General features: G+C 30.8%; 1 protein-coding gene across 1 annotated transcript; it reads left to right on the top strand.

The window, feature by feature from the left end:
• Positions 1-1,494: 1,494 nt before the first annotated feature.
• Positions 1,495-26,071, top strand: LOC118196770 (IST1 homolog). Its single transcript, XM_085809914.1, has 4 exons — positions 1,495-1,921; positions 11,030-11,262; positions 11,378-11,610; positions 20,467-26,071. The coding sequence occupies exons 1-4, from the start codon at positions 1,653-1,655 to the stop codon at positions 20,806-20,808; spliced, it is 1,077 nt and encodes a 358-aa protein (XP_085666040.1). The 5' UTR covers positions 1,495-1,652; the 3' UTR covers positions 20,809-26,071.
• The last annotated feature ends 598 nt before the right edge of the window (positions 26,072-26,669 follow it).

Here is a 26,669-nt window from a genome sequence, read left to right as displayed (position 1 = left end):
CTTCTGCAGACTTTCAGTCAACAGTGGAAATGTAAAATTCTGTTTTCTGCAGCAACATTATCTGCAACCAATGGAGCATTCTTTTTATTCACAGGCACATTTCTTGCAGGAGGTGCTTTTCTTTTACGTGACGGTTTGGATAAATATGAAGGCAGATATGGAAAGATTGAGGGTATTGCTCCTTCTTGGAAACTAGGCGTCCCATTTCCAACTTGAATATTGTCCTATCGGACAACTTCGTCTCGTAAAATCGTTTTACATCACTTTCTGCAAAATGATGCTCGCATACAACATCCTTCTCTGAAAGTATTCGGTCGGCCCGAGGAATTGCATGTCTCCATTTGTCTAGCAGCACAGGATCCTGTAAAATATATTTCAACAAGTATGTATAAATATCAGAATTCAGTTACATACAAAATAAAAATACTCTTGTTGTATGCAATTTTTTTAATGTGACTTTGATGCAAATTTAATATTTAATGATTAAAATTTAATTTGAAAATAGTAATGGCAAATTAAAATTTAATTGCATCACATAATGCTTGAATAGTTTTACACATTCAAATTTAAAATCCTTGTGCATAATGGTTCTCACTGTGCAGTGTATCAAGATTTAAATCTTAATTTTTAACAGCCATTCAATTATGTAATTAGGTGGCATGATTTTATAATATTCATAACTTATTTAATATGCTGAATTTATCTCATGGAAAATAAATTTTTCATTACACTTATCTGCTGTTATGTTTTCACTCAACCATGCAAGTAAAGTTAATTTTTAGCAGCACAGTGTTCATTTCCATTTATTATAAAAACCTACTTCAAACGGAAAAGAAGGGAAAAATGAGTAAATCTTCTTTTCTGTAAATGAAATAAAGAGGCAAATATTCCATCATTCTTGCATAATTCCAGAAATTTATTTAACTTTAAAATCTCAGGATTGCCTGCTTTCATGCACGAAATGCAAATGCACATAAGTTATGTGAAATATTTAAATAATTTCCAATTTAAAGTTCTGTGAAATATTTAACTAATTTCCAGTCTATTACTTTTTAAATACCCTCTTATTTACTAGCAATCCAGACGTTCTGTAAAGTTATATAAATTAGTCTGACTGTGATCAGGCATGATATTAATGTTGCTCACCTTTGGAGCTCTAAATATACTTGGATTCTTGATTTCCAAGCTTTTATTCTTCTGCCTAACATATGTATAACCAGTGTTGCATCCAGGGACGAAGCAGGTTGCATTACAAGAATTACTCATGATGGAAATTGACATCAAATCAGTATTTTCTGTATTGCTGTCTATGTCAAATCCTACGAAAAGTAGAAAAGCTAACGATTGCAGCGTTCTCTATAAATAATGCGACAAAAGTGGACCATTTTTGGGAAAAGTTGTAATACCAGTTTCACCTCCTTGTTTATACTCCGTGGCCTAGGGAGAAAACGTCTGTGGATTGTGTCTATGAATAACATCTCGTGCTGTGGGAGTGTTGCGCAATCTTCTATTGATAATCTTCTTGGTGCAACTGCAATGACAAGAGGATTGCATGCTTGTTACTTAGTCCGCAATTAACGAAAGTAATTGCTTTTCATATGCATATTTTCAGAAGCGGTGCATAACTTCTACTGAACGTAAGCTGTCTCAAAATGATGTCAACTGGATGTAATTATGGGAAATTAAAAACGAATTTAAGGTTAGCAATTAGTAGATTAAAATTGATGGAAAAGAAAAAAACTGAGTTAGCTCAAAAAGCAAGGCGAGAAATTGCTGATTATATCGCAAATGGAAAAATTGAGCGTTCGAAAATTCGTGTAGAGCACATAATCCGAGAAGATTACCTGGTCGAAGCAATGGAAATTGTCGAAATGTACTGTGATCTTTTGCTAGCTCGATTTGGTCTCATTCAGCAAATGAAGTAAGAAGTTAGTTTAATACTTTCTAATCTGCATCGCTTACGAAAAGTCTTTTTAGAGACTGATAGAGCTATATAAAAATTCTAATTCAACTCTATAGAAATTTCTATAGAGCTTTATTGGCTTCTATGAAAATTTTTGGTAAGGGATGTTATGTCTTTTTACGTAAAATTTTGGGAAATACTTTACAGCTATTAGCCAGTCATGATTCTGTGTGGGTCATAATAATCTTGAACACTTTAATGTACTGCGACTTTTTACTGTAACATAAGTAATTATAGTTGAATTATTCAGAGGTCTTGCAGATTCTTGATAGAAAAGTATTTGATTTTTTTGTGACATCTAAATTATATTCCCTGTACTCTATGCATCTCACCCATGCTGTATAACTGCAGGATAGTAGTTGTAGCAATGCATTGCTTTATAGGTGTTTTAATGCTCAATTTAACCTTTAATATGATAGTCATAGCAATGTTCCGTTTAGCAAATTTGTTTTTTCTGGGGTCAGAAGTCATATCGCTGGTGCGTTGTAGCAATGTATTGCTTCAATTTCATTGAGCCTCAGGACAGGAATTTTAGAGTATGTGTGCTAAAGACTTAGCTTCAGAGGAAGAATTTATGTGGCATTAATCTTGGTCATTTATTGGAGCAAACTAGGTTGGGTGCTCGGATTACAGCAGCCATGCTGCCAGTCAACTTATTAGATTACTTCATACTGAGAATACGGTAGGCAGTCCTCTGAAACTTTGATAGAACTTTGTCCAGTTGCCTCAATATTTAGCCACTCAGACAGCGTTGATTAGTGATGCTGACTGCTGTATCAATAAGCCCTTGTTCTATTCCCAGAGAAGATATAGATGTTTGTAAGCATATAATGCCTGTTCAGCAAAGGGGCACTCAAAATACATGGAATGCCAAAAGTCTTCTCAGGAGGTTGGTGGTAGGGTAAGAGTAGTGGAAGAATCTCAGACCTGCCCAGGGTGTTCTCTTTGAAAACTGGGACAGAACTACACAGTTCGTACAGCAGGATTATACCTGTATGACCAATCTTGAAATTCTGATATCCTGCCCATTTTTACCTATACCTGCCTGAGTGTTTAATGGAAGAAAAACACGTTATAAGTGCAGTTACCAAAGTACACTAGACAACAGCAAAGTGAACATGGATCAAATTGGATTACAGGGTAGTAATTTGCCATATGAAGACTTGGTGGACAATATTGAGAAGTGGCATGTTAAGAAGGGCTGTGGAAAACTTTTATAGCCCATGTTTCTGTTACTGATAATTGTGTTAAACCTTCTTTTTCCAGTACACTCAAGTATTTTAGTACATTATGATGCATTAAAATGTTGAAAGATGTTATGATTCACCCTGTGCTTTGACCTTTTGCAATAAACTGTCCAGGTCACATAATGAGCACCACAGAAAAGATATATTCCATAGCAAAAAATTGTGTTAAGGGACAGGAAAGCATAAGGAAAAATAAGACATCAGGAATGGGAAATTTATTTTCATTACACATTTTTATTAATCTAATATATATTTATTTATTCCTGAAGAGTAACGTATTTTAAATATAAAAAGGTGAAATAAGTTCCAATTAAATAATAACTGCCAGATTTATCCCCATAGATAAGCTGTAAATGCTAAATTATTGCTTGTAATTCTGATGATTTAATCTCTAATAAAATATCTTTACCTTTCCCATCTCGTTTTTGCCACTATCACACAAGGCTTGCTAGCAAAAATATATGGGTACTGAGTGTGCTAGTATATGATTAGCTTTTGACAATAGCCCTCCATTTCTTTTCAAGGCCTTCCAACATGAAAATGTATATCATCTTTAACCCTCTGAGCAGCACAACTGCATTTTTCCCATCATGAGATTTTTTGTCTGATCTTTGGAATATGGTAACTGGTAGTTTGGTGACATTTTGGAGGCGATAAAGGTTACTACCTAGGACTTTGGTAATAATGTGAGAAACACTCAGTTCCGATTACGCATTATTTTGTGTGAGGGAAATGAGATATCATGAGATATGTCATTTGACATTAATGGACGAATTACAGTTCTTTAATCGGAAAAGGGGGTTAATTAGGAAAAGCTTCATTGTGTGTTGTGTGAAATAGTGTTAATTTTCGGATTGCATGGCGCTATGTAAAGTGAATTTTAAATTTTTAATGCGTTTATCTGATAATAATAATAAGTTGAGATTGTGTGAACGGAAGGATATTACAAGTTTAAATGGCGGTGCAAGAAATATGGTGAAAATGGACATTTTGTCAAAAGGAGTGTAAGGAAGGGTACGTGGTTTGCTGAAAGTAGTTTGAGTATAGGTGAAATTTTATTAATTTCTTATTACTTGGTGAATAGACTTCGAGTTGTGTACTGGATTTAGGATTTAGAAATTAGCAGTAGTACTGCAGCGACGTAATGAAGATTCTGAAGAAGATTAGGTAAGTTAGTATTTTTAATCATTTGAGGATATTATTTTTATGCATTGTACTAAATGTAAGGAGTAAATAAATTAAAATGGTATTATTTGAAAATTGTTATTAGCAATGATTTAGTTTAAAATAATTAGGATTGTAATCTAATTTTTATTAATTTAGTGTATGTGCTTATTTATATTTTAAGTAGTGTTTTTTAATTTAATTATATTTTAATTTAATGATTGTGATTTTGTGAGTTATATGTTTGTACTATTTTGGAATATGTTTGAGTAGTATACGTTGAGTATTTTCTTGCATTTTCGTCAAATTTTTCCAATTTATGAGAAAAAAGCAGTGTACATGGATATAGTGAAGAGTGTGCGCAATGCCATTTTTGTGCAATTCTGGGATGTTTTTTTAAGTAAAAATAAGTTGACATGTACATGGTTTATGTGTATGTGTTATTGTGAAAAACGCGCAAGGAGTTTGCGATTGTGCACTTTTTCCCAATTTTGCAGTGAATATTTGTCATGATTAAGCAGTTTTGTTAGATGAAATTTCTAGTGTAAGTGTAATTTGGCTAGTAGATTGTTGGAAAAAGTGTTCAGTAAATAAAAAGGAAAGAAACATGTCTTTACTTCGTGAAGACAAAATGGCGGCGGAAAAAAAAAGTGGAGGGTTGCTGTAGCAGAGTTGGTCGCCAAAAAATCGCCAAGTTACCATAATCCAAAGATCAACCAGATAATTAGATAATTTTAGCCTATCTTACACCGTCCATTGTACATTAAACGCGCATGCGTAAAGGTATTATGCACATGCGTAAACGCATAATGCGCAGAAAGTTTGTAGCTTTAAGGTCCGCATTATAGAACATTCCATATTAAAGGCCCACCAGCGGCCGAGCGGTAAAGACGCTGAACACTGGTAGTTCGGTCCGAGGTTCGAATCCCACGAACAGGCTGGCTGCATGGGCGTTTTCGTGGTTTTCCCCATGTGTAACGTGTATACGAGCCAGTTTCCCTTAGAAAGTCCTCCACGAAGGCATCCCTCCCTTTAGGCAGATAGCCCTCGTGTGCTTTGCCATAATTGAATAACCCATCCATTCCATATTAAAGGCTTTGTACTGTATCATTTTCTACATTTTTTAAAAATTTTTTACTCAGAAATTTTAGTAATCATATTAGTTAATAAAAAAGATCTTAATCTTATTATAATTTTTTTATGTGTATTAACTTTCTAACCTTTTAAATATATAATATGAGTGTAATATGGTATCTTACATGCTGTTATTTTCATTTTTGTATTTTTAATAATATACATTCTGAATCTGTTCAGTTGTCAAATTTTTAATGTTATATTTTTTAAATAGGTGCAGATATTTTTTCTCGCATTTCAGACCTCTTGGTATTTCAAATACAGTCAAAAGTCTTTATTCCGGACTCGTCGGGACTTCGGCTATTCTGGATTATCGGTTTTTCCGGATTATAGATCACCAGTTTAAATCTGGTAAGATGGCATGCAGAAATTATAAAATTAAAAATATGAAACCGTAATTTATGAAATAAAGTGCAATTATGATCTAAAGGGTATCAAAATTTACAAAAAAAAAAGCTTAATATTTATTTGGTTACTTTATTAAACTTACGTATTAACGCAACCAGGCCAAAATTCGCATAAATCGCCAAATTTGGCGACCCTACTTACGGCAACCCTACGTGTTATATGTAATAAAGAAATTATTTGGCTGATCTTTAGAATATGGTAACTGGTAGTTTGGCGACGTTTTGGAGGCGATAAAGGTTACTACCTGGGACATAATACCTGGGTAATAATGTGAGCAGTACTCAGTTCCGATTACGCATTATTTTGTGTGAGGGAAATGAGAGATCATGGGATATGTCATGTGATATTAATGGACGAATTACGGTTCTTTAATCGGAAAAGGAGGGAATTTGGAAAAATATCTGTAGCTGTATATTATTTTGTATTAAGCTTCATTGTGTGAAGTAGGGTTGAATAATTTTGGGATTGTATGGGCTGTCTAAAGTGAATTCTAGATGCGATAAAGAGAATTTTGCTTTTTATTTAGCGGAGGAAGTGTGGAGGAAAAATTCGCAGAAAAAATCGTTCAATAATTTTATTGAATCCATAATAAAAGTGTATCCACCATGTAAGCAAGATTCTGAAGAAGATTAGGTAAGTTAGTATTTTTAATTATTTGAGGATATTATTTTTATGCATTGTTCTAAATGTAAGGTGGAAGTAAAGTAATTTGGTATTATTGGGAAAATTTTTATTAGCAATGATTTAGTTTAAAGTAATCAGGATTGTAAGCTAATTTTTATTAATTTAATGTATGTGCTTATTTATATTTTAAGTAATGTTTTTGAATTTAATTATATTTTAATTAAATGATAGTTATTTTGTGAATTTTGTGTTTGTAGGAATTTGGTATACGTTTTAGTTGAAGTAAACGTGCATGGAAATAATTTAAATATTTGACACTAAGTATTTGTAATGTTTGCGGTATGAATTCGTTCGTGACATTTATAATATAATACATAATTTAGAGGTAAAAGTTTTTGGATATTTTATTTGTTTTATACGTGGAAATGTTCATATTTGGAAAGGGTATATACTTTTTCGTTATTAGGTAATTTCATGTATGTTCTTTTTACCGGGTTTAAAGATTCAGAAAATTGTCATGTATTTTCGTGAAATTTTTCTAATTTATGAGAAAAAAGCTGTGTACATGGATATAGTGAAGAGTGTGCGCAATGCCATTTTTGTGTAATTCTGGGATGTTTTTTTAAGTAAAAATAAGTTGACATGTACATACAGTGTATGTGTTATTGTGAAAAACGCGCAAGGAGTTTGCGATTGTGCACTTTTTCCCAATTTTGCAGTGAATATTTGTCATGATTAAGCAGTTTTGTTACATAAAATTTCTAGCATAAGTGTAATTCAGCTAGTAGATTGTTGGAAGAAGTGATCAGTAGATAAAAAGAAAAGAAACATGTCTTTACTTCATGAAGACAAAATGGTGGCGGGGAAAAAAAAATAGAGGGTTGCTGTAGGAGAGTTGGTCGCCAAATTTTCGCCAAAAAATCGCCAAGTTACCATAATCTAAAGATCAACCAATTATTTTTCTTACTGGTTAGATTGAATGCCCTGAAATACTTTTAACTATGGGTATTTGGGATCTGCCTGGTTACTGTACCTAACAGAAGCGCTGTTACCCTCATGGAAAAAATTTGGGAAAATATCAAGGAAGGAAGCATCATTTATTTGGATTGCTGGAAAGGATACAATACAAGTGAGTTCGAAAATGCTGGATTTCTGCATGGAACTGTTAATCACAAATATAACTTTGTGGATCCCAACACGGGCGTTCACACACAACATGTAGAGCGCATGTGGGGCTCAGCCAAATGGCACAACAAAAAACAGAGAGGAACAGCCCGTCATCATCTTGACTCATACCTTATCGAATTTATATGGCACCAAGCTTAAGCTGTTAATGGCGAAGACGGTTTTCAATCAGTGCTAAAAGCAATAGCCAAAAGATTTCCTCCGAAAAAATAATTCTGCAACTTATTCAAATTCGAATCCGGAAGGGTTTAATTGCTATTTTATATTTTAAAACAAAATAATATAAAAAAACTGTATTAAAATTATCTGTAATTAATAAATGTACATTTTCTTTCTATTCATACTTTTTTACTCAAACTTACAAATCGTGCCAACCTGGTTGCGATAATACGTAAGTACCGTTTCTTTTAATGCGCGCATGCGTAAAGCATACATTACGCATAGTCGAAATTAAAAAGTTGCAACTAGAAAACTATTTGATGTGTATTCGTGATATTTATAATGACGAATTTGATTTAAATCATATCAAAGCCGGAGTACATCGAGATGAAATACTACATTTAGTATGGAATTATAAGCCGTATAAAATAAAAACATCTGCCCTGAAGATAAGGATAGTGCTGACAGATCAACTTCCAGTTCATTGCGCGCCACGACGTCCCCCCCCCCGCAGAGCAGCGTGAAATTAATAAACAGAATGTTAGATAAACAAAGGATATGCCATTTTTTGCAGCAATTTCACTTTTTGTTTGATGGACATCAAAACATGTTTCGCTTTGTAGATCCTTTGACAGCTCCAGAATCGAAAATTCTTTTTAACATAATCGAAAGTTCAAGCATACTTTTATAAAATTGCTCTAACAGTCTGCAAAAAATAATAAGCTGGATCCAATTAGAAGATTAAGGAACAACGCAATCTGCAACATTAACTGAAATAGATAATTAGAGCTTAGCTTATAGCGTCCGTTATACATTAAACGCACATGCGTAAATGCATATGCGCATGCGTGAAGGTATTATGCGCATTTCTACACATGCGTAACCCCATTATGCGTTTACACACGCGCAGAAAGTTCTTAGCTTTGAGGTCCAGATTATAGATCATTCCGGATTAACGACTTTTGACTATATTGGTTTAGTGCTTTGAATAGGCCATGTGAAAAATTAAAGTCAATTATTTTGATTATATTACATCAGTATTAAAGTGAAAATTGGTTTTTAATTTTTAAAACAAGCGAGTTATAACAAGGTATTCAATGAAAAATAATTAATTTGGTGAATAATTTACTTAAGTTTCTATCAGAAATGTAAGTAATTATTTTTATGTTAAGAGATTTTGTACATAGTGACTTAGTTTTATTAATTTGAAGAAAAGGGCGTTATAACATATTGTAATTTAGTTGTTTTCATAAAATAATTTGCATTGTGTAATTTGTCTTTGGTTTACACTGAACGATGCCAATGGACTTGAATGTTAAATAAAATTAGTGTATTTTTATAGTTACTGCATTCATTTAAAAAATTTTAGGTATGCTAAGAATTTAAAAAAAAATATTTAATGAAGTTGCTTGCATATTAAACTGATTTTATATTAATCATGAATAGAAAACTGATATTTATTTAAAAAATTTGACGAAATTCAAGCACCTTGTCATTATTTTACCTTTTCTATATGGAGCAAAATTACTGATAGCCAAAATAAATTGAATAAGTGTAGCTGCTGCCAGAAAATTTTTTTAATTATATTTTGTGTGTTAGACATGTTCAAAATGTTCTGAATTTTGAGAAGAAAGCTTCAATCCAAATTTTCATGCTTTCTAATTATCCACACCCACCTCAAAATTATTCATGTAGCAATGTGCTATGCCATTAAAACAGGTAATCCATGATGTCACCAAAATATATTTATACAGCAACCCAGGTATGCATGTGCACACAGCAGACAAGTTCCAGTTTCCATCAAAGAATATGTTTCCACCTTCAAATTCAAGGATCATTAGTGTTTATTTTTTTGCATTAAGTGCAGTTTTATTTCTAATAAGGTATCATAATGGAACTGTGGAGTTAACCAGCTGATGATAAAGAAAGTTTTGCATTTCTTCAGATGTATGGTTTATTGCTTAACGGTATAAAATGAAAAAATTTGCTTTCTATGAAATTCTATTTCATAAATGATTGAATGCTTTTTATCAAAAGTTGCATGCTGATGCTGAAGTTTTGCAGTTTTCTGATTTTTTTTAACAACTGAAAATTGATCACTATATACATAGAAAAACAACATCATATGCAGTTCCAAATTTGTGTGGTTCAGTTCTCTTTTTTGGGGGGGGGAGGGGAGGGGCAAGTGCTAACAGTCACTAAACAGAGCACCTGCTGAACCACCTGCATAGGCAGTGTGAAATTTCTGCAGCTCTTTGTTTTTTGAAGGAAAAATAGATCACTGTATACTTTAGAAAAATAATGGAATAAAATGTTTTTTGGAATATGAATGTTTTTTCTTGCATTTTTAATTTTGTTAATTGGTTGTGGTTTTATGTAGTTCTTAGTATGCCACCATTTTTGAAAATGGCTGTTGTCTTTCTTATATTCACTTAATGATATTTTAGGAGGTTGTGCGTGAATAATCAGAAAGTATCCAGATAATAATGTATGTGTGATAATTAGTGTGCGTGAATGAGTGAAATGTTTCCAGTTTCACATAAATAATTAACCTGATAATACTTAAAATATTTGTTTTACATCAGAGTTTTTTCTTGGCTAGCAAATATAAATTTTTAAAGGATAGTATTATTAACATAGGCAAAGAAAAGCAACATAGATAGTAAGGTACTTGCGTATTAGCGCAATCACCTTGGAGCAGTTTGGCAAATTTTTACAGAAATAAATGTGATTCAGTGAAGTTTTGGATTGCACCTTACAATGGGTCTGGTTACCTTGCGTATTAGCGCAATCACCTTGGGGCAGTTTGGCAAATTTTTACAGAAATAAATGTGATTCAGTGAAGTTTTGGATTGCACCTTACAATGGGTCTGGTTACCTAAAGAACTGCAACTTCTAAAAATTTGATGACTTGTAGTAAGGTGTTTGCGATAATATGCAAATACCGATAATAGCTGAATATCATTTTTGTATCTTACAGGTGCTAATTATTTAGGTTTATTATCAGAATAACCAAAAGTAGTTTTATCTACGTGCAGGCACAGTCTTAGATTTAATATAATGCACTATATATGGTTAATAAGAAATGCTTTTGATAATAAGATAGTTAAATGAAGTTTTTTTCCTCCCTTTCATCTAATATAAGAACTCTAGATGATGGTTTAGCGGAAGCAATATCGAGTTTGATCTGGGCTGCTCCACGTTTGCAGACTGATGTAGCTGAGCTGAAGGTAATTGCTGACCAGCTGGCAGTGAAATATGGCAAGCCGTATGCTTTAGCAGCAAGAGAAAATGCACTGAACTCAGTAAATGAAAAATTAGTGCATAAACTTAGTGTGCAAGCTCCTCCGAAAATTTTAGTTGAAAAATATTTAATAGGTGAGACAAATTGTGTTTTTAAAATCCAAGCTAGTTCTTAATGAAATAGCTTGTAGGAAAGCATTTAGTAATTATGTGCAAGTATTTACAACTGTGCTTTTATATTTCATTTTAGAAATTGCTAGAAGCCATAATGTGCCTTATGAACCTGACACTGAAGTGTTAGCAGAAAATGAGGAAGCTCAAGAAGCTACTGTTAATGTTCCTTTAATTGATTTGAATGGTGAGGCAAAACCCCCAGAGCCTGGTTTTGTCACAAATCTTCCTTCAAATGAGAAGTCCATGTATCCCGGTATTCAGTATCCACAGCCTGACTTACCTAAGCCATTTAATTATCCTGCACCCAATGTAAGTTCTGAACTATTTCTCATTTCTTACTTCTTTCCTTTCTTTTATTCAGTTGGTATTTTCCAAGTCTTCCTCATACATGAGAATTGGTTGTTTGCACAAACTCTTAGTAGTATCTGAAAGTGGTGTTAATGATAAGTGTACTTGTTGGCTAGTTTAGGTTGTGGCATTACAACATGTACATTAGGATTTTAATAATAACGTATTAGTTCACTTTTGTGTATTGTAAGTGAGACTGAAATATTTAACTCGTAATTCTCATTAAAGATATTTGTTATTATTAGATTCATTCCTTATTTCATAGCTGCCAACTCTATTGCTAAATCCAGGAGTCACCTTGGTTTTTCACCATTCTCTTGGTCTCCAGGCAGATTATTGAATCTGCCGTTTTTTAATCTAAGAATATCCTTCCTGCAAATAAATGAAATATATCAACCCTCTGAGTGGCATGACTGGTTTTATCCATTCGTGAGATTTTTTGTTACTTGCTGTATATTACCTTATAATTTAAAATATTTCGCATTATTACTTTCTTAAATGCTGTAAGTATCATCTCAGTGAGTGGAAGTTTTATGAAAACGGAGATTAAACTGAGTAATTTTACAAATTTAGCTAGTAAATGCTGTTTAAATACACACCATAATGAAAAGATTAAAAAAGCTTTACAACTCAGAAGCTTTACAACTTTATACCCGCACCTTTTCAGTATAATTTTTCATATTAAGTTTTATTTGATCTGAGTTGTTTTAACCATAAAAATTTGTAGAACTTTTTATGAAAATTTAATGAGTATCTACTTAGTTATTATGTGTCTTCGTTTTAATAAATAAATCATATATTAGTAAGTTTATCCACAATAGTATGTGCCTTAACTCTTGATTTTATTTAAAAGCAACATACTTTTTTGTATTAGTGCAATCACCTTGTGGACTTTTTACAGAAGAATGATGATTTATAATTGCTAAAAAAATATTTATTTCATACATATATGTTATTACATAGACATTTTACTTTTAATTAGGTATTTTTTTAAAAAGAAACAATTAATAAAACTTTTTTTTTCCTTTTGTCCTAGGAGGGATTTTGTCTAAACTGTTTTAAGAATAGATTCAAAGCAATTATTTCCTTTAGTGGCCTGATCGTGGCATCATATAAATTCTGCTAAATATGATTACAGTTTGTGATGGGCTATTCCCCTATGCTTATTATACCATTTTGTGAATTCCCATAATCTTTCTCATGTTACATATATTATGCAGTTCCAGGATCAGTACAGTTGTATGAATGATTAACCATTCTATGTTTAAATGTAACTTCTTGTTCTTCATTTTCATATCCAGACCATTATCAAAAGAGATGATATTGTCTTGCTGTTAACATTTATTTTCAGTACTATTCTGTTATTGGGACAGGATTCAGAAATGTATGAATGTATGCATGTATATATAACACATTCATACTTGCATATATACTGAACACGTACATACATATATTTCTGAATCCAGTCCTGTTAACAGTACCTTATTTTCCGCATTCACATGGCTGCACTTTTGTTAGGAAATGTAACCAAGAAAGTTCCCTTGGTTTATTGCCAGATTCCCCCCTAAATCCACTGCAACAGCAAAACATGTCTAGCACTAGGTTTGTGTTTGTAAACAGATTTTCATTTGTTTCAGTGATTAGCCTTTTTCCACTAACGATTTTCTGCATTTTGATCTTTTTATCAAGAATTTAGACATCTCATATGTAAGTATTTGAGTCTATTACAGTCTTGTCAGCCATTTCCTCTTTAAAGGAGAATTTAACTTGTTAATTATTTGCTCCTGTTGTGGCATCAGATGTGAATTTTAAAATTGTAGACTTTTCTGCAAAATATTGTATTCCTCTAGAGATTTTAACCGTTTTTTTTCCCCTGCAAGCAAATCTAACAAGTGCATGTCTTAAAATTGGAATTTAAAATAACTTGGAACTTGTAATGCAAAAGAGCACATACAAAAGTAGTCATGTTGCTTTTTCACACTGACAGTTATGTGCATGGTTAGCTGAAGAATTTTGATGCACATGGTTGCTAAAGTTTGATAATTCAGCTAAGGTGGTTGCATTTAAGTATCAAAAGTAGTTTATTAAGTAAAAGCTTTTCTTCCATACTTATGATTTTCTTAGTAGAAAAGTGGAATAAAATTACAAAATGAAATTAACTGAAAAACTTAAAATTTAGACTAATTAAATATTAATATATTTTATATCAGAACCACATTACAAATACTTGAGTAATTTCAGTCATGCATTTTAGAATAAATTTAAGTAAATTTAGATTAATTTTAATATGGCATTGAAGTGCTGCATGAAAACAACTTGTTTCTGAACTGAAATTTACAATTTTTTGCCCTCTTTCTGCTTCCAATTTTTTCAAGCTTATTTCAAGCTTGGCTTCTATATTAGTTACATACAGCCCTCTTTTAATATGTATAAACTATATCCGTTCAACTTATAAAAACTGATTTAAAGATAGTTTCATAACTGTATATGGTTTTTGACCATTTTTACATTTATTTTAATTAATCTGTAAAGTCTCATATTTTCAGTTTCTCTGCATTATTTTAGTTTTTGGAAACCTACTTTTAATCCGCTTGTAGGAAAACTGTTGAACTACAGCAGAATATTAGTATTGCTTACATGCTCTTATAATGTTCAGGTATTTTTCAGAGCTTTTTTTCTAGAACCATCAAAAACTAAGGATGAATTATTGTATTATGTTTATATGAGATGTTAATTTTGTTAATTCCATTAAAAACTACCATTTTATGAGAAACTTATTTCGTTCAACTTGATGTTTATGCTTATAAATTTTAAATTTCTTCTAGCAATTCATTAAATTCAATTATTGTTCTGTTGATGAAAATTCAAAACCTGTGAAATATTAGATATTATGCCTATGAAGAAATTTTTTTCAGCTAGTTTTATGTAAAATATAGGATAATGTATTATACCAAAGTATTGTTCTCTCTTTTACGAAATAATCACTCAAGTATTGCAAGCTGTAGAAATATTGAATAACTAGAATAGAGAATATTGAAGAAAGAAAGAAATATTGAATTGTTCTATACTTTATATAGCTGTGATGTTTGTCTCTATTATTCTAAATGGTAAAAGAGTTATTTTTGATAAATTTGCATCATTAATTGAATTGAATCGGAATTAGTCTATGGAAAATGATCTTAAATAATTGATGCTGTGTTTGAATCCATTATAAGTAGGAAATTTCACTTGGTAAGAGCAAAATTTTAAACATTTTTCTCAGCTAATGTATTACTAACTATGTTGTGAAAACATTACATTTATAATTTTAAATAGCCCTGAACTACTTTTATTCTCATGCAGACCTGCACTAGTTTTATTGCATTTCTGTAAAAACATGTGAGATTTAAATGCTTTTTAATGAGCTTAACTCTCACCAGAACATAACTGAACTAGTGATCTGTAATAAGAATGAAAAAAGGAATCCAATCTGTGTATAGTGAATCTGTAAATACTTATATACAGACAAAATACAAATAAACCCTTTTTTCTATGAGAAGTGAGTAATGCTCCAAAAACGTACCTATAATGGTAGCTTAAACTGAGTATGAATTTGTGCTTAAAATTAAGTAATATTATGCTCGAAATTTATTTGTGTATTATACAGTTAAATTTTTTTATAATAAATAGTGAAATAGACATAATTTCATCACAATAATCATTAACTTATGTGTTAATAATTATTTATTAACATGAATGACATGCATAAATTGAGCTTGCAATGGCCTTTTTTCACTGCAATTGTGTTAGGTATTTTTTAAGTCTTCCTTTAGCAGAAACTGTTACTTATTACATTCAAATGTAAAGTGTTTTAATGTAACAAATTTTTGCTGAGAGTTTTATTATGTTCTGAAATAGATTATTTTAACTCAAGTACACAAGCTATAAGATTTGCTCAGCTATTTTAGTATTTCTGATAGATTTCAATAGTTCATTATGTTCATTATTTTAAAATTCAAAACTATTTGTTAAATTTAATAAAATTGTAAATGATTAAAATTATTTATACAGTATAAAGTCTTAAATCTGAACATTCTATATCCAGAATGATCTTGTATGGATTATATTTAGAATAACCTCTGGACCACCAGTAGGGGGGGAAAAAAGGAATATATATGTATATAAATACATGCATATATATAAGTGTGTAAAATATGAAACAAAAGTATTAAACTTAATTGGAATCAATTGGCAATAAACCTTCAAATTCATAAATTTAATTAAACATGTCCTTTCTGCTTCAAAGGTTCACTTTGCAACATTTTGCATCCATCTGCCACATATTACATCACTCTTTCCCTGTGATTTCTCTGCGCTGCGACATCTTTAGCCTAATCACTGCTCAGTATGAACACAAAGACCTTCCAGCTATAAATATGACCCAAGGTAGAGTGCATTGCTTTTTCTTGCCTGTTCATGCGTAAACCATGTCTCTCATTTCTTCTTTCTTCTCTATTGTTAAAAATATAAACTTCGTGGATAGAAATTGGGGGGGGGGTGTTTAGCACTCCTGATGTACCATTCTTAACAGAAATGTATTTCTGAATAATTGTTCCCTTGAAAAATAAAAATGTTTTAACCATTACCGTTGTTTAGATGATGGCTGGTGGTGCGATTTTTCACACCAGTCATCATCTAAGCAATGGTGTTCTCAGCCACGACTAGAGAGTGAGTTGGTCTCATTCTCTGCAAAAAACATGTCACTTATACATATAGTAAATAAATAAAATAAAAATTCTCTTTTTTACAAATTCACTTTCAATGCTTGCTGGCTAGGGATTTGCACCGTTACTGTATAACAATGTATTGATGTTGGCCTGGATTGCATTTTCAACCCGTAAGTGGGTGTGGCAGGGGCAGGACCAGCACTACACATTCTGTCCCTCAGTACAATTTCCATGGTTCTTAAGTTCTGAAAATTTGCTGTCCCTTAATTCTACTGCCTAGTGCCTCTCCTAAATTAAAAAAAATCTTCCATCCCTAATATTTGCTGCTTGGTGCTTTTCTAAATTCTAAAAATTTGCCACCCTTAAATTCTGAGACCCAATGCAGCTGCATTGGTTGCACCTGCTCTGGCGCTGCCGATGTGTGTGTGGGGGGGGGGGTAACATTTTTCTGTATGACCTAAAACAATGAATGAAGCTCCAGTGTTGCCATATCTATGTGTCATCTTGGTAGATTTAAACTAATGATCTAAAAGTCGGAAATTTCTGAAATCTGGAATCGTCAAAGTTGCAAAAATTTCAGATCTTTTACTTCGTGCATAAAAATCACCCTTAAAAATATGAAACAGAAATTTAAAATATTAACTTCAGAAAGTTTTAATCAAGGAGACGTAATATATCTAAAAATATAAACACTACAGCCATTTATAGTTATAATAGTGTAGATAAGAGTTGTGTTAAAATATGAGACTTGGCAAAGAGGACATACAAAAATGTACACTCCTAATTAAATTGTGCATATTTCTACTAATCATTCTTCATAATTAAATGCTTACAAAGCTAAAATGCCACAGGTTGAGTGATTGACTTTTGTATAGAAGCTACCTTAAGTTTATCTTTGTCAAAGTATAATTATTTATAAAATGTTAATTAACACTTAAATTATGACCTGAAATGATAAAGCATCTTGCATAATATGCATCTGATTTTTGGTATTTTAAAATTTTTTACCCCTCTCAGTATTTTGTATTTGGCTTCTATTTTGTTTTCTCATTTCAGTGAATGTACTGTGTTAATATTTATGAAATCGAAATGTTTTTAAACATAATTTAGATTTTCGTTTAGTGTATTTTTGCATATGTTTCAGTAAGGGCCATCTGACATCAGTAATGCACATAGAGAAGTTCTTCAGTTACCTTTGAATAAATTTAGCATTTTCCTTTTTCACTTTATTCTAAGTGTAAAATAAAAGGATGTTTGCTCTTCTGATGTGGATTTTATTTCTGTGGTAATACTTTTAGAACTTTTTCTTTTGTTTGAATTTCCATTTTTGCAAACCTATGAAGATACAAAATAATTACTACTTGTTTGTTTTGCCATCAGTTTGTTTATAAATTGTGATCACATCGTAGGCAAGTTTGCCATGTTAGATAGTTGGAAGTGTCAGAGATTAAAAGGGATATTAGCACTACTTGACAAATGGTATTTTAATAAGATCTTCAAGTATTTTTAAGAATCGGTTTATAACAGGATAGGAGAATTTGGTGGTATTAAAGGTGCTTTTATTTTGAAATTCTGTCCTTTCTTGGATTATCTGATATGATTTGCTTTGTGCTTGCTATAAATTTCTGATGCAGTCCCTGGGAATTGAAATATTGAATATTAAAAAAGACAAGTCTGAGTTTAAAGTACTGTGACAAAAGTAGAACAAAATAGGTAAAAAATAGAACATGCAGTGTTTCTAGGTGAGCTGGAAGGGTTGCAAATTACTATTATTTTGTAGTAGAATACTTACATTTTATTTTGTGGGTAACAAAAAATTTAATTGTATTTGTTATTGTCAGGTCATAAAAACTGTTATTAATTAAACATATTTCATAAATATAATTAAACTTCTCTTTAATTATAAGACACTCAACAGTTTTCATAATTTTTGGACAAATCAAAGAAGTTTGATATCAAGCCTTTTATTTGACACTTGTAATTAAAGTATTTGTAGATTTAAAAGATTTAAAATGTGATTGATCTCATCTAATGTTTAGAAGTTTTATACCCACCTTAATTACTTGTGTATTATAATGAAAAGCAAGACTGGTATTGGTCTTCCAGTTCCATTAATATGTATTATGCAAAAAACAATGATTGATTTTCAGAAATCTTGGTAGAATTTTGTGTTGTTTAGATGAAATCTTGCATGATGCGATTGCAGTGATTTTGACCGTATCTGCTAAAAATATATAATGGATTACTGATAAATAGCTATAATTTTTCCCGTTAATGAAACGTTTTTAGATTTGTACAAATGCTAATATGCAACTTAAGCTTCTATTTAAACTTCTATTAATTTTGTATGGTAATGTGTATATGATGAATTTATTGAAATCTGAAAGCTATTCAACAAGAAATTTTTTAAAGACTATTTAATTTGCACTTAATGCATTTGCTAAAGCAGTCAAAATATGTTTCACAGAAAATGCTCTACAAAGAGGAAACTGACAGATCTATAGTATTCTATTGTATACATATAGAATTATCTATCTGCAGTTTTCACTATGATATATGTTTTTATGTGTAAAATGGAAATAACCTTTGAATTGGAGCGAAGTAGGACCAATTAAACTTAGCCAAACATTTTGTATGGTGATGTGTACATGATGAATTTATTGAAATCTGAAAGCTATTCAACAAGAAATTTTTTAAAGACTATTTAATTTGCACTTAATGGCATTTGCTAAAGCAGTCAAAATATGTTTTATGGAAAATGCTCTACAAAGAGGAAACTGACAGATCTATAGTATTCTATTGTATACATATAGAATTATCTATCTGCAATTTTCACTATGATATATGTTTTTATGTGTAAAATGGAAATAACCTTTGAATTGGAGTGAAGTAAGACCAATTAAACTTAGCCAAACATTGAACAATGATTAAAATATTTAGAGTATACCTTTGAAGAAAAATTAATAAAATTTGTAGGTTAAAGAGTGCAATGTGATTAATCTTTAAGGGTAATCAAAATTTTCACATCTTGTCTGTTTGTTCATCCACAGTGTCATTGAATTTTTTTTTTTCCACACATTTGTCTGTACATAAATTATATGTTTGGTGTAATGAAGTTTTGTCTCAACAGGTGATGATTGTTAAAATTTGTCATAGTATCTAAATGGAACATACAGTACTTATGACGGTATTTAATGTGAAATTTCTTAGGAATCCTTAAAACTTGTGCCTTTCCAAGATTATATCTTTACATTTTAATAACTAGATGTGGTGAGGGCATTGCCACTACTCGTAGATATTCCACTGTCTAAAGCCACTGGGTGAAATCTTTCTGGGGGTGATGTAAAGGGGCATAATGTTAATTTGGCTTCTAATGAATGACACTGGTAGCTGTATGAGTTTGCACAAGAGGATGGTAAATTAGGAACTGGATTTAAGTAGCCAAAGTACCTTGCATTGAGACAACAGTAAGCACAACAGCTGATTGCAAAGGGGGGTGCCTACTAAAGGGAGTGAGAGGGAATTGTTACAGCAAAGGTTGCTCTGAATTCGAAAGATTCATGAAAAAGCAGAGAATATGTGATCAGCATGTGTAATGGAAAGCACAAAATTTTCTGAAATTTTAACTTCAGCCATTAGTTCTCATTGCAAATATGTTGCTCTGGCTGTTGAACTTGTCTGTGCATTATATTAAAGGTATGTGTATATTGTGTTGAGATATCTAATGATGAATGATGTGATTATAAATGTGTTGCAATTTCAAACCAGAATTCACTTGTACTCTGTGGCACAAAAATCAGTATTTAATAAGTAAAGTCAAATGAGTATTTAATAAATAGTGTTAAGTTACAACAGCACAAAAGATAATGATGGCCCATGTGTGTTTTAGATGTTTTTTTCATTACTTTTATACAGATTGTTCTTTAAATTAACTTAGGAACAGAATTAATGGAATGATTTTTTTCCCATTTGTATTGTGTTTAAAGGAACAGTTAATTTTTCTTGTTTTTTTATTGAATTTAATGTGTTAAAAGTAACACACATATTTAATATGCAGGTGTACAAATTTCTAAATTTGTAATCTATTGATAATAATTTGTAATTGTTTTAGTCGTCTGGAAAGGGTGCATCAGATATACCTCCTGTTCCTTCCGGACAGCCAAGTGGCCCTTATCCAGCACCTGCTGCAAATCCTAATAACATTGGCTTTAACTTTGATGGACCTGTACCATCATATGACAGTGTAGTTGGAGAAAAACCACTACCAGTTAATACCTCACCAGTAGCTCCTGTCCCAAAACCAAGAACAAAATTTACAGTGGATACTCTTCCTGAGTTGCCTTCTGTTCCAAACACTGTGTTGCCTGAGTTAGAGAATGCAAATAATGAAGATAATGATGTTGATTTTGATGATTTAGCAAAACGATTTGAAGAACTTAAAAAACGCAAATGACTTTTAGTGAGGTATATATATTTTAATTTTCTGCTGTCATTTAGAGAATGCTATTTTTTAATATTGATACAGTTTGTGTAATAAAAGAATTGTGATACTATCCTTGGGAAAGTAATATTATCTTGGGATTTACATTTTTGCCTTTTTAACAATCATTGATGTATGTTTTGTGATAATTTAATGACTAGAAATGTGGTATATTAAATTAGTATTGATTATATTTTAATACTTCATATTTCTAACCATTAACATATAAGTGTTTATTAACATGCATATATGTTTGAGTAATTTAATGTATAATTTTTTTCATATTATGTTGCCTAAATTCCATTTTCTTGAAAATATATATATATCTGTATAAGAAATATGAAGCTTATTTTTAGAATTTAAAATAATGTAAATTATTGTATATTTAATTTTTATATGCAACTTACATGTAAAGTATTTTTTGAAATTGTTTTCTTTGAAATAAGTTTCATATACTAGATATTATGTTGTAGAGAGTCTAATAAAGCATTATGCTGCATCATTCATTGTGATTTCTCCGACTGTACCAGTCTAAAAACACACCAGTATTAAGTTTACTGTCTAGTTTGTAATCAGAAATCAGTTTGTAGTTTTATATCTTGCCTTTAACATCAGAATATTAAATATACTTTAAAAAAATACCATGATTTTAGTTTGAGAATTCTATATGTAAAAATTAATTAAAATTGATGAGGTATTAAAAACTGTATTAAGTACTTCTGAGCACTTAAAACTAATGTGTCTCATAAAGTTGCAAAGTAAAAATTCGTTTATTAATATGTACTACATAAATTAAAAATCAATGTATTATGAGATTAAAAAGCAGAAATACTATGCAAAGAACAATCTAATATATTTATACATTCATTAAATAAATCTCTATATTCAGAGAAGTCTAACTGCATTGAAAATATATATTTTTTTATTCATATTAATAATGTGTACATATGCCTAAAAAAATTCGTGCGATATATATAGTCACAATTCAACCTCAGATTGCTAGGCCTTACAGAAAAATTATGCATTTCAAGAGAGACGAGCATGGAGTCCTACAAGGATATACATCTTTCCCAAAATATATGCCAAAAAAATTTGTGTGATATATATAGTCACAATTCAACCTCAGATTGCTAGGTCTTACAGAAAAGTTATGCATTTCAAGAGAGACGAGCATGGAGTCCTACAAGGATATACATCTTTCCCAAAATGCATAATGTTTTTATTTAAAACTGAGTCTAACATTCATATATGCCTAATTTTAAGTGTGCAATACTTGGAGTGTTTCTGTTTTATATATCTGTATAATATTGATTTGAATTAATGTATTAACAATTTCATTATTAGTAACATTTTATAAGTAAAAAATAATCAGTGACATTTGAGATTTAACTTAAGTTTCAGGCAAAATTTTACTCAGTTATTAATTTTGGTAGCATTTGCTTACAGTTAGTTTCCAAATGATTAAAATTCTCTGTAATGGAGAATTTAAAATATTAGCAAGTCCGCTTTTTGGTGGTCTGTTATTTTAATATATTTTCCCTTACCTTAAATGTGGAAAACTTTCACTTTGAGGATCACACTTAGAATGCCACATCTACTGTCATCAGTAGTCATTCTTAACTCTTCATATAAAGAGCATTCAACAGCAGCTCCACTCATTATATCCACAATTCATTTCTAGGGAAAAAAAAAATCCTTATCACAAAGCTTAGTTATCTTTTTACAAATTTCCTCAATATATTATTATCCTGTAAACATGTATTTGAATTGTATGATATTGTATAAGTTCTATCTAGTTTTTACTGAGAGCAAAGCCTACTTGGAGGAAAATAGATCATCCCAAGAATTAAAATATTCACCATTAAGCTTATATTTATTTTACTATACCTTTCAAAGGTATAGAATGTATTAAGCTTTTGTGTGCATTTGGGAGATAGGTAGCCAGTTATTGAAGTTTTCCAACACGCAAAATGCATTTATTAGCATATTAAGTATTAAAGATTTTGGTTTTTCAACTTTGAACTGCTTTCTAATTTACCTAATAACAGGGAAATGCCCAGGAGTAGAACTCAAAAATAATCAGGCTCTTGTATGCTTTAGAAAAGGTTAGACATTTAATTTCTTATAATGGATCCACATTTGAATCATTCAAATAACAGCCACTCTTCTGTGGTTTTGATAACTATTGCTACCTTATGTACTCTGTGTGTATGCAGAAAGATTTAATGTTAAGTATGATATTTTATTAAATTTTAATTTATATTTATAATAAAAGTTAAAGATACAAGCTTTACATTGATATGTTAGGGGAAAACTTTATTTTAATGTTGGTTTTCAGTTCTGATGTCACTATATTGATGACACTTTTGAAATTTTTTAATTGACAGTAAAGAGGGTCTTATAAGTATCTTTTTTATGATAAATTATAAAGAAATATTTTTTATTCACATTCAGAATGAAGCAGTAGCATTTTTAAAGTAACTTGTATATTGACAATTTCTGAATGAGCAAAATATTTACAAACATATACTGAGGTCGCTGTGTGATGCAAATAAAGCTTTCAGGTTTGAGCATTTTTGAACTTAACAGTAGTCAGTGGAAAAAATTCAAAAGCATGGGATATTTTTAAATAAAATAATAAAACGTGTTTACACCTGCATTAATACTTGTCTCCAACTGCTGGTTGTAAATGCATAGATAAAACATATGAGTATTTCTATCTTAAGTCTATGCCTGTGTTTTTATTTATTCTTTAGCTAATGGTTTATAATAAAATTAATGCCTTTAATATCTGTCACAGAAATCTTTAAAAATTCTAATAATTGCTATATTATCAGTACTGGTTCAGTATTGTCTCTGGAAATGCCTGTGTTATGATAGCGGATATATATCATACTGTGATATTTTTTATAAGTTTTAAAAAATTGAATTATTTTAGTATACTCATATTTGTTGTGCATTAATTTTTAAATTTCATTTAACCCGCCAGCAACTGCAATGGGACAATTCCCACCACACTTCTTTATTTTGACTAAGAAAAGAAGAAATGCCATACGTGACTGTTCTGGTATTTCCGTTACCTTTCAGAGTTAAGTTCATAAAGGCGTGGTTGAAAGGAATTTTTCTCATGATGTCTGAATGACTAGATTATTTACAAATAAAGAGCTATGGGATGGTAACAACCCCACACAGTGTGGAATATTCTACTTGTATTTACTACTTCACTCGACATGAGTGTATACGAATGTGAACAAGAGAGACTGTGCTATGCTCGCAAGTGTTGAAACAGATAGTGAAATAAAATATACTGAATTGGAGGATGATAATATATCAGAAAGTTAATTCTAAACAAGAACATGATGTAAATGATTTATGTGTCACATCTGTCTAATCTGAAGATTTCTATGTGGGAAAAGACAGAACAAAATGGTCTAAAATATTGCCTTTCAAAAATGTTCGGACTCAGTCAAAAAATATTTTAACCAATTTACCTGGTGTAAAAAAACAATATCGGAATTCAAAAACTCCAGTTCATTGTTTACTTTAAATTTTGGATGATGATATTCTAGGAAATTTGGTCAACTATACTTTATATTTATATTTCAACTATATTACTATATATTTATATTTCAACAATAAAAGGTAAATTTTCCAAAGAAAGAGATGCTTCTGAAACAAATGTAGCTGAACTGATGGCTTTGTTTGAATTGTTATACTATGCTGGTGTTTTGAGAGCAGTGCATCTGAACGCAAAAGACTTGTGCTCTACTGATGGTTTTGGAGTTAGTACTCTTTGAAATAAATGACACTTAATTGTGTCCATTTCCTTTTGAGATTCATTACATTTGATAATGTAAATTCATGATCACAAAGAAAAGAAACTGATAGACTCACATCTATTGGAGAGATTTTTGAAAAATTCTTGAAGAACATACAGAAACTGTATTCTCTGTCCGAATATTGCACAGTCGATGAAAAACTTGAAGCATTTAGTGGAAAGTTTCAGTGCAGACAGTGCATGAGAAATAAGCCAGCCAAGTATGGTATTAAAATTTTGGTTTATGTGATTCTCACATATTTTACTCTTGTAACTTAGAAATTTATGCCGGCCAACAGCCTATCGGATCTTACAAGCAATCAAATATGGCATCTGCTGTTGTCAAAAGAATCATTTTGCCGAACAAAGGAACACACAGGAATGTAAAAATGGATAATTGGTTCATGAGTGTTCCTTTAGCAACTAATTTATTACTGTATTATAAACTTACTTTCATCAGGACACTCTGAAAAAATAAAAGAGAAATTCTGTTAGAATTTTTACCTTGCAAAGGTAAACATGTACACTCGCCACTATTTAGCTTTAAAAATAAGGAACTTAATTTAACATCATGCATTCCAAAAAAGAATGCATCGGCCCTGGTATTGTCATCCATGCATGATGACAACAAAATTGATCCAGAATCAGGCGAACAGCACGAATCCGAAATGATAATGTTCTACAATATGACTAAAGGTGGTATTGACACTGTAGACAAATTATGTGGGACATATTCAGTTTTAAGAAGATGCCGATGTTGGTCGCTTACAATATTTTTTGGACTAAGAATTATGCTGAGATTAATGCATTCATAATATGCAACTCTAACAATGAGCAGAGTAATATGAAACAAAGGGATTTCTTGAAAGAATTATCATTAGCTCTTGTAAAAGAACATGCAGTAATTCGATCAAGCATTACATCTTTACCCATTGCACTAAAAATTTGAGCAAAGAGGTTGGCTGGAGTAAATAATGAACCAAAAAAGCTTCAAAAGAGAAGCTACGGACTATGCAATATTTGTCCAAGAAAAGATGAACGTAAGATATCTATATCTTGCTTAGAATGCAACAAATTAATTTGTAAGAAACATGTAAATATCTTATGTGAAGGTTATTTCAAAAGTAAAAATTCTGAATAAATAAAGGTATGTGTTTCAGTTATTGTATTACTATACTTAATTTTGATAGGGATGAAATGATCAATTGTATATTACTGTTCTTAATTTTGAAAGAGATGAAATGATGAATTGTATTACTGTACTTAATTTTGAAAATGTTGAAATGCTAGATTGCATTATAATATAATTAAAAAAATTAAAGGGAATAATTATGTTATATTAAATCATAAAATCAACGAAATTTATTTTTTTGTTAAAATTTGACTGTGAATGTAATTAAAAATACTGTTGTATATTTATACATTTTATAGTTTTCTTTTGAATACTGATGATATGCAAGACCTTAAATTAAGCCATATGTTTTAAAATGCACTTAAAATTAAACATATTAAATTAATTTTATGCAAGATTGGAGTTTCTTCTTTCAATCCAAGCAATACCTTGTGTGTATTCATTATATTTAACATGAAATGTGGAAAATGAAACCTTGGGGATGGGGGAATTGTTCCGCACACAGTTACTAAAGGAGCGCAGGTGCTGAAGGGTTAAACATTGGACAGGGTGTATATTAAAAAAAAAACTTTAACAAGATTACCCAAACTATATATTATATGTGGATTAAATCTGAAGGGAAAACTTCTTTACAAATCTTAGGCCAACATTAATTAAAAATATGCTACTTTGATGTTTATTTTACAAACCAAATTATTATGCCATATACTGAGCCTCAAAAAATTTCTGTTATAACTTCAGATGTTGAGTAATTTTCAGCGTCATGAACTTAAAATGAAACCAGTTCATAATAATTATGATCAACTAGTTAATTCCTTTTAAGATTACAAAAAATTATGAAAATATCTGCAACTGAGTAGGGAAAACTTATTTCTAATGAACTTC

The sequence above is a fragment of the Stegodyphus dumicola genome, chromosome X2 (assembly GCF_044657685.1).
Source record: "Stegodyphus dumicola isolate Sdum_Otavi_A_Nest chromosome X2, ASM4465768v1".
NCBI classification, from domain to species: domain Eukaryota; kingdom Metazoa; phylum Arthropoda; class Arachnida; order Araneae; family Eresidae; genus Stegodyphus; species Stegodyphus dumicola.
This window is presented reverse-complemented; position numbering and strand designations above follow the sequence as displayed.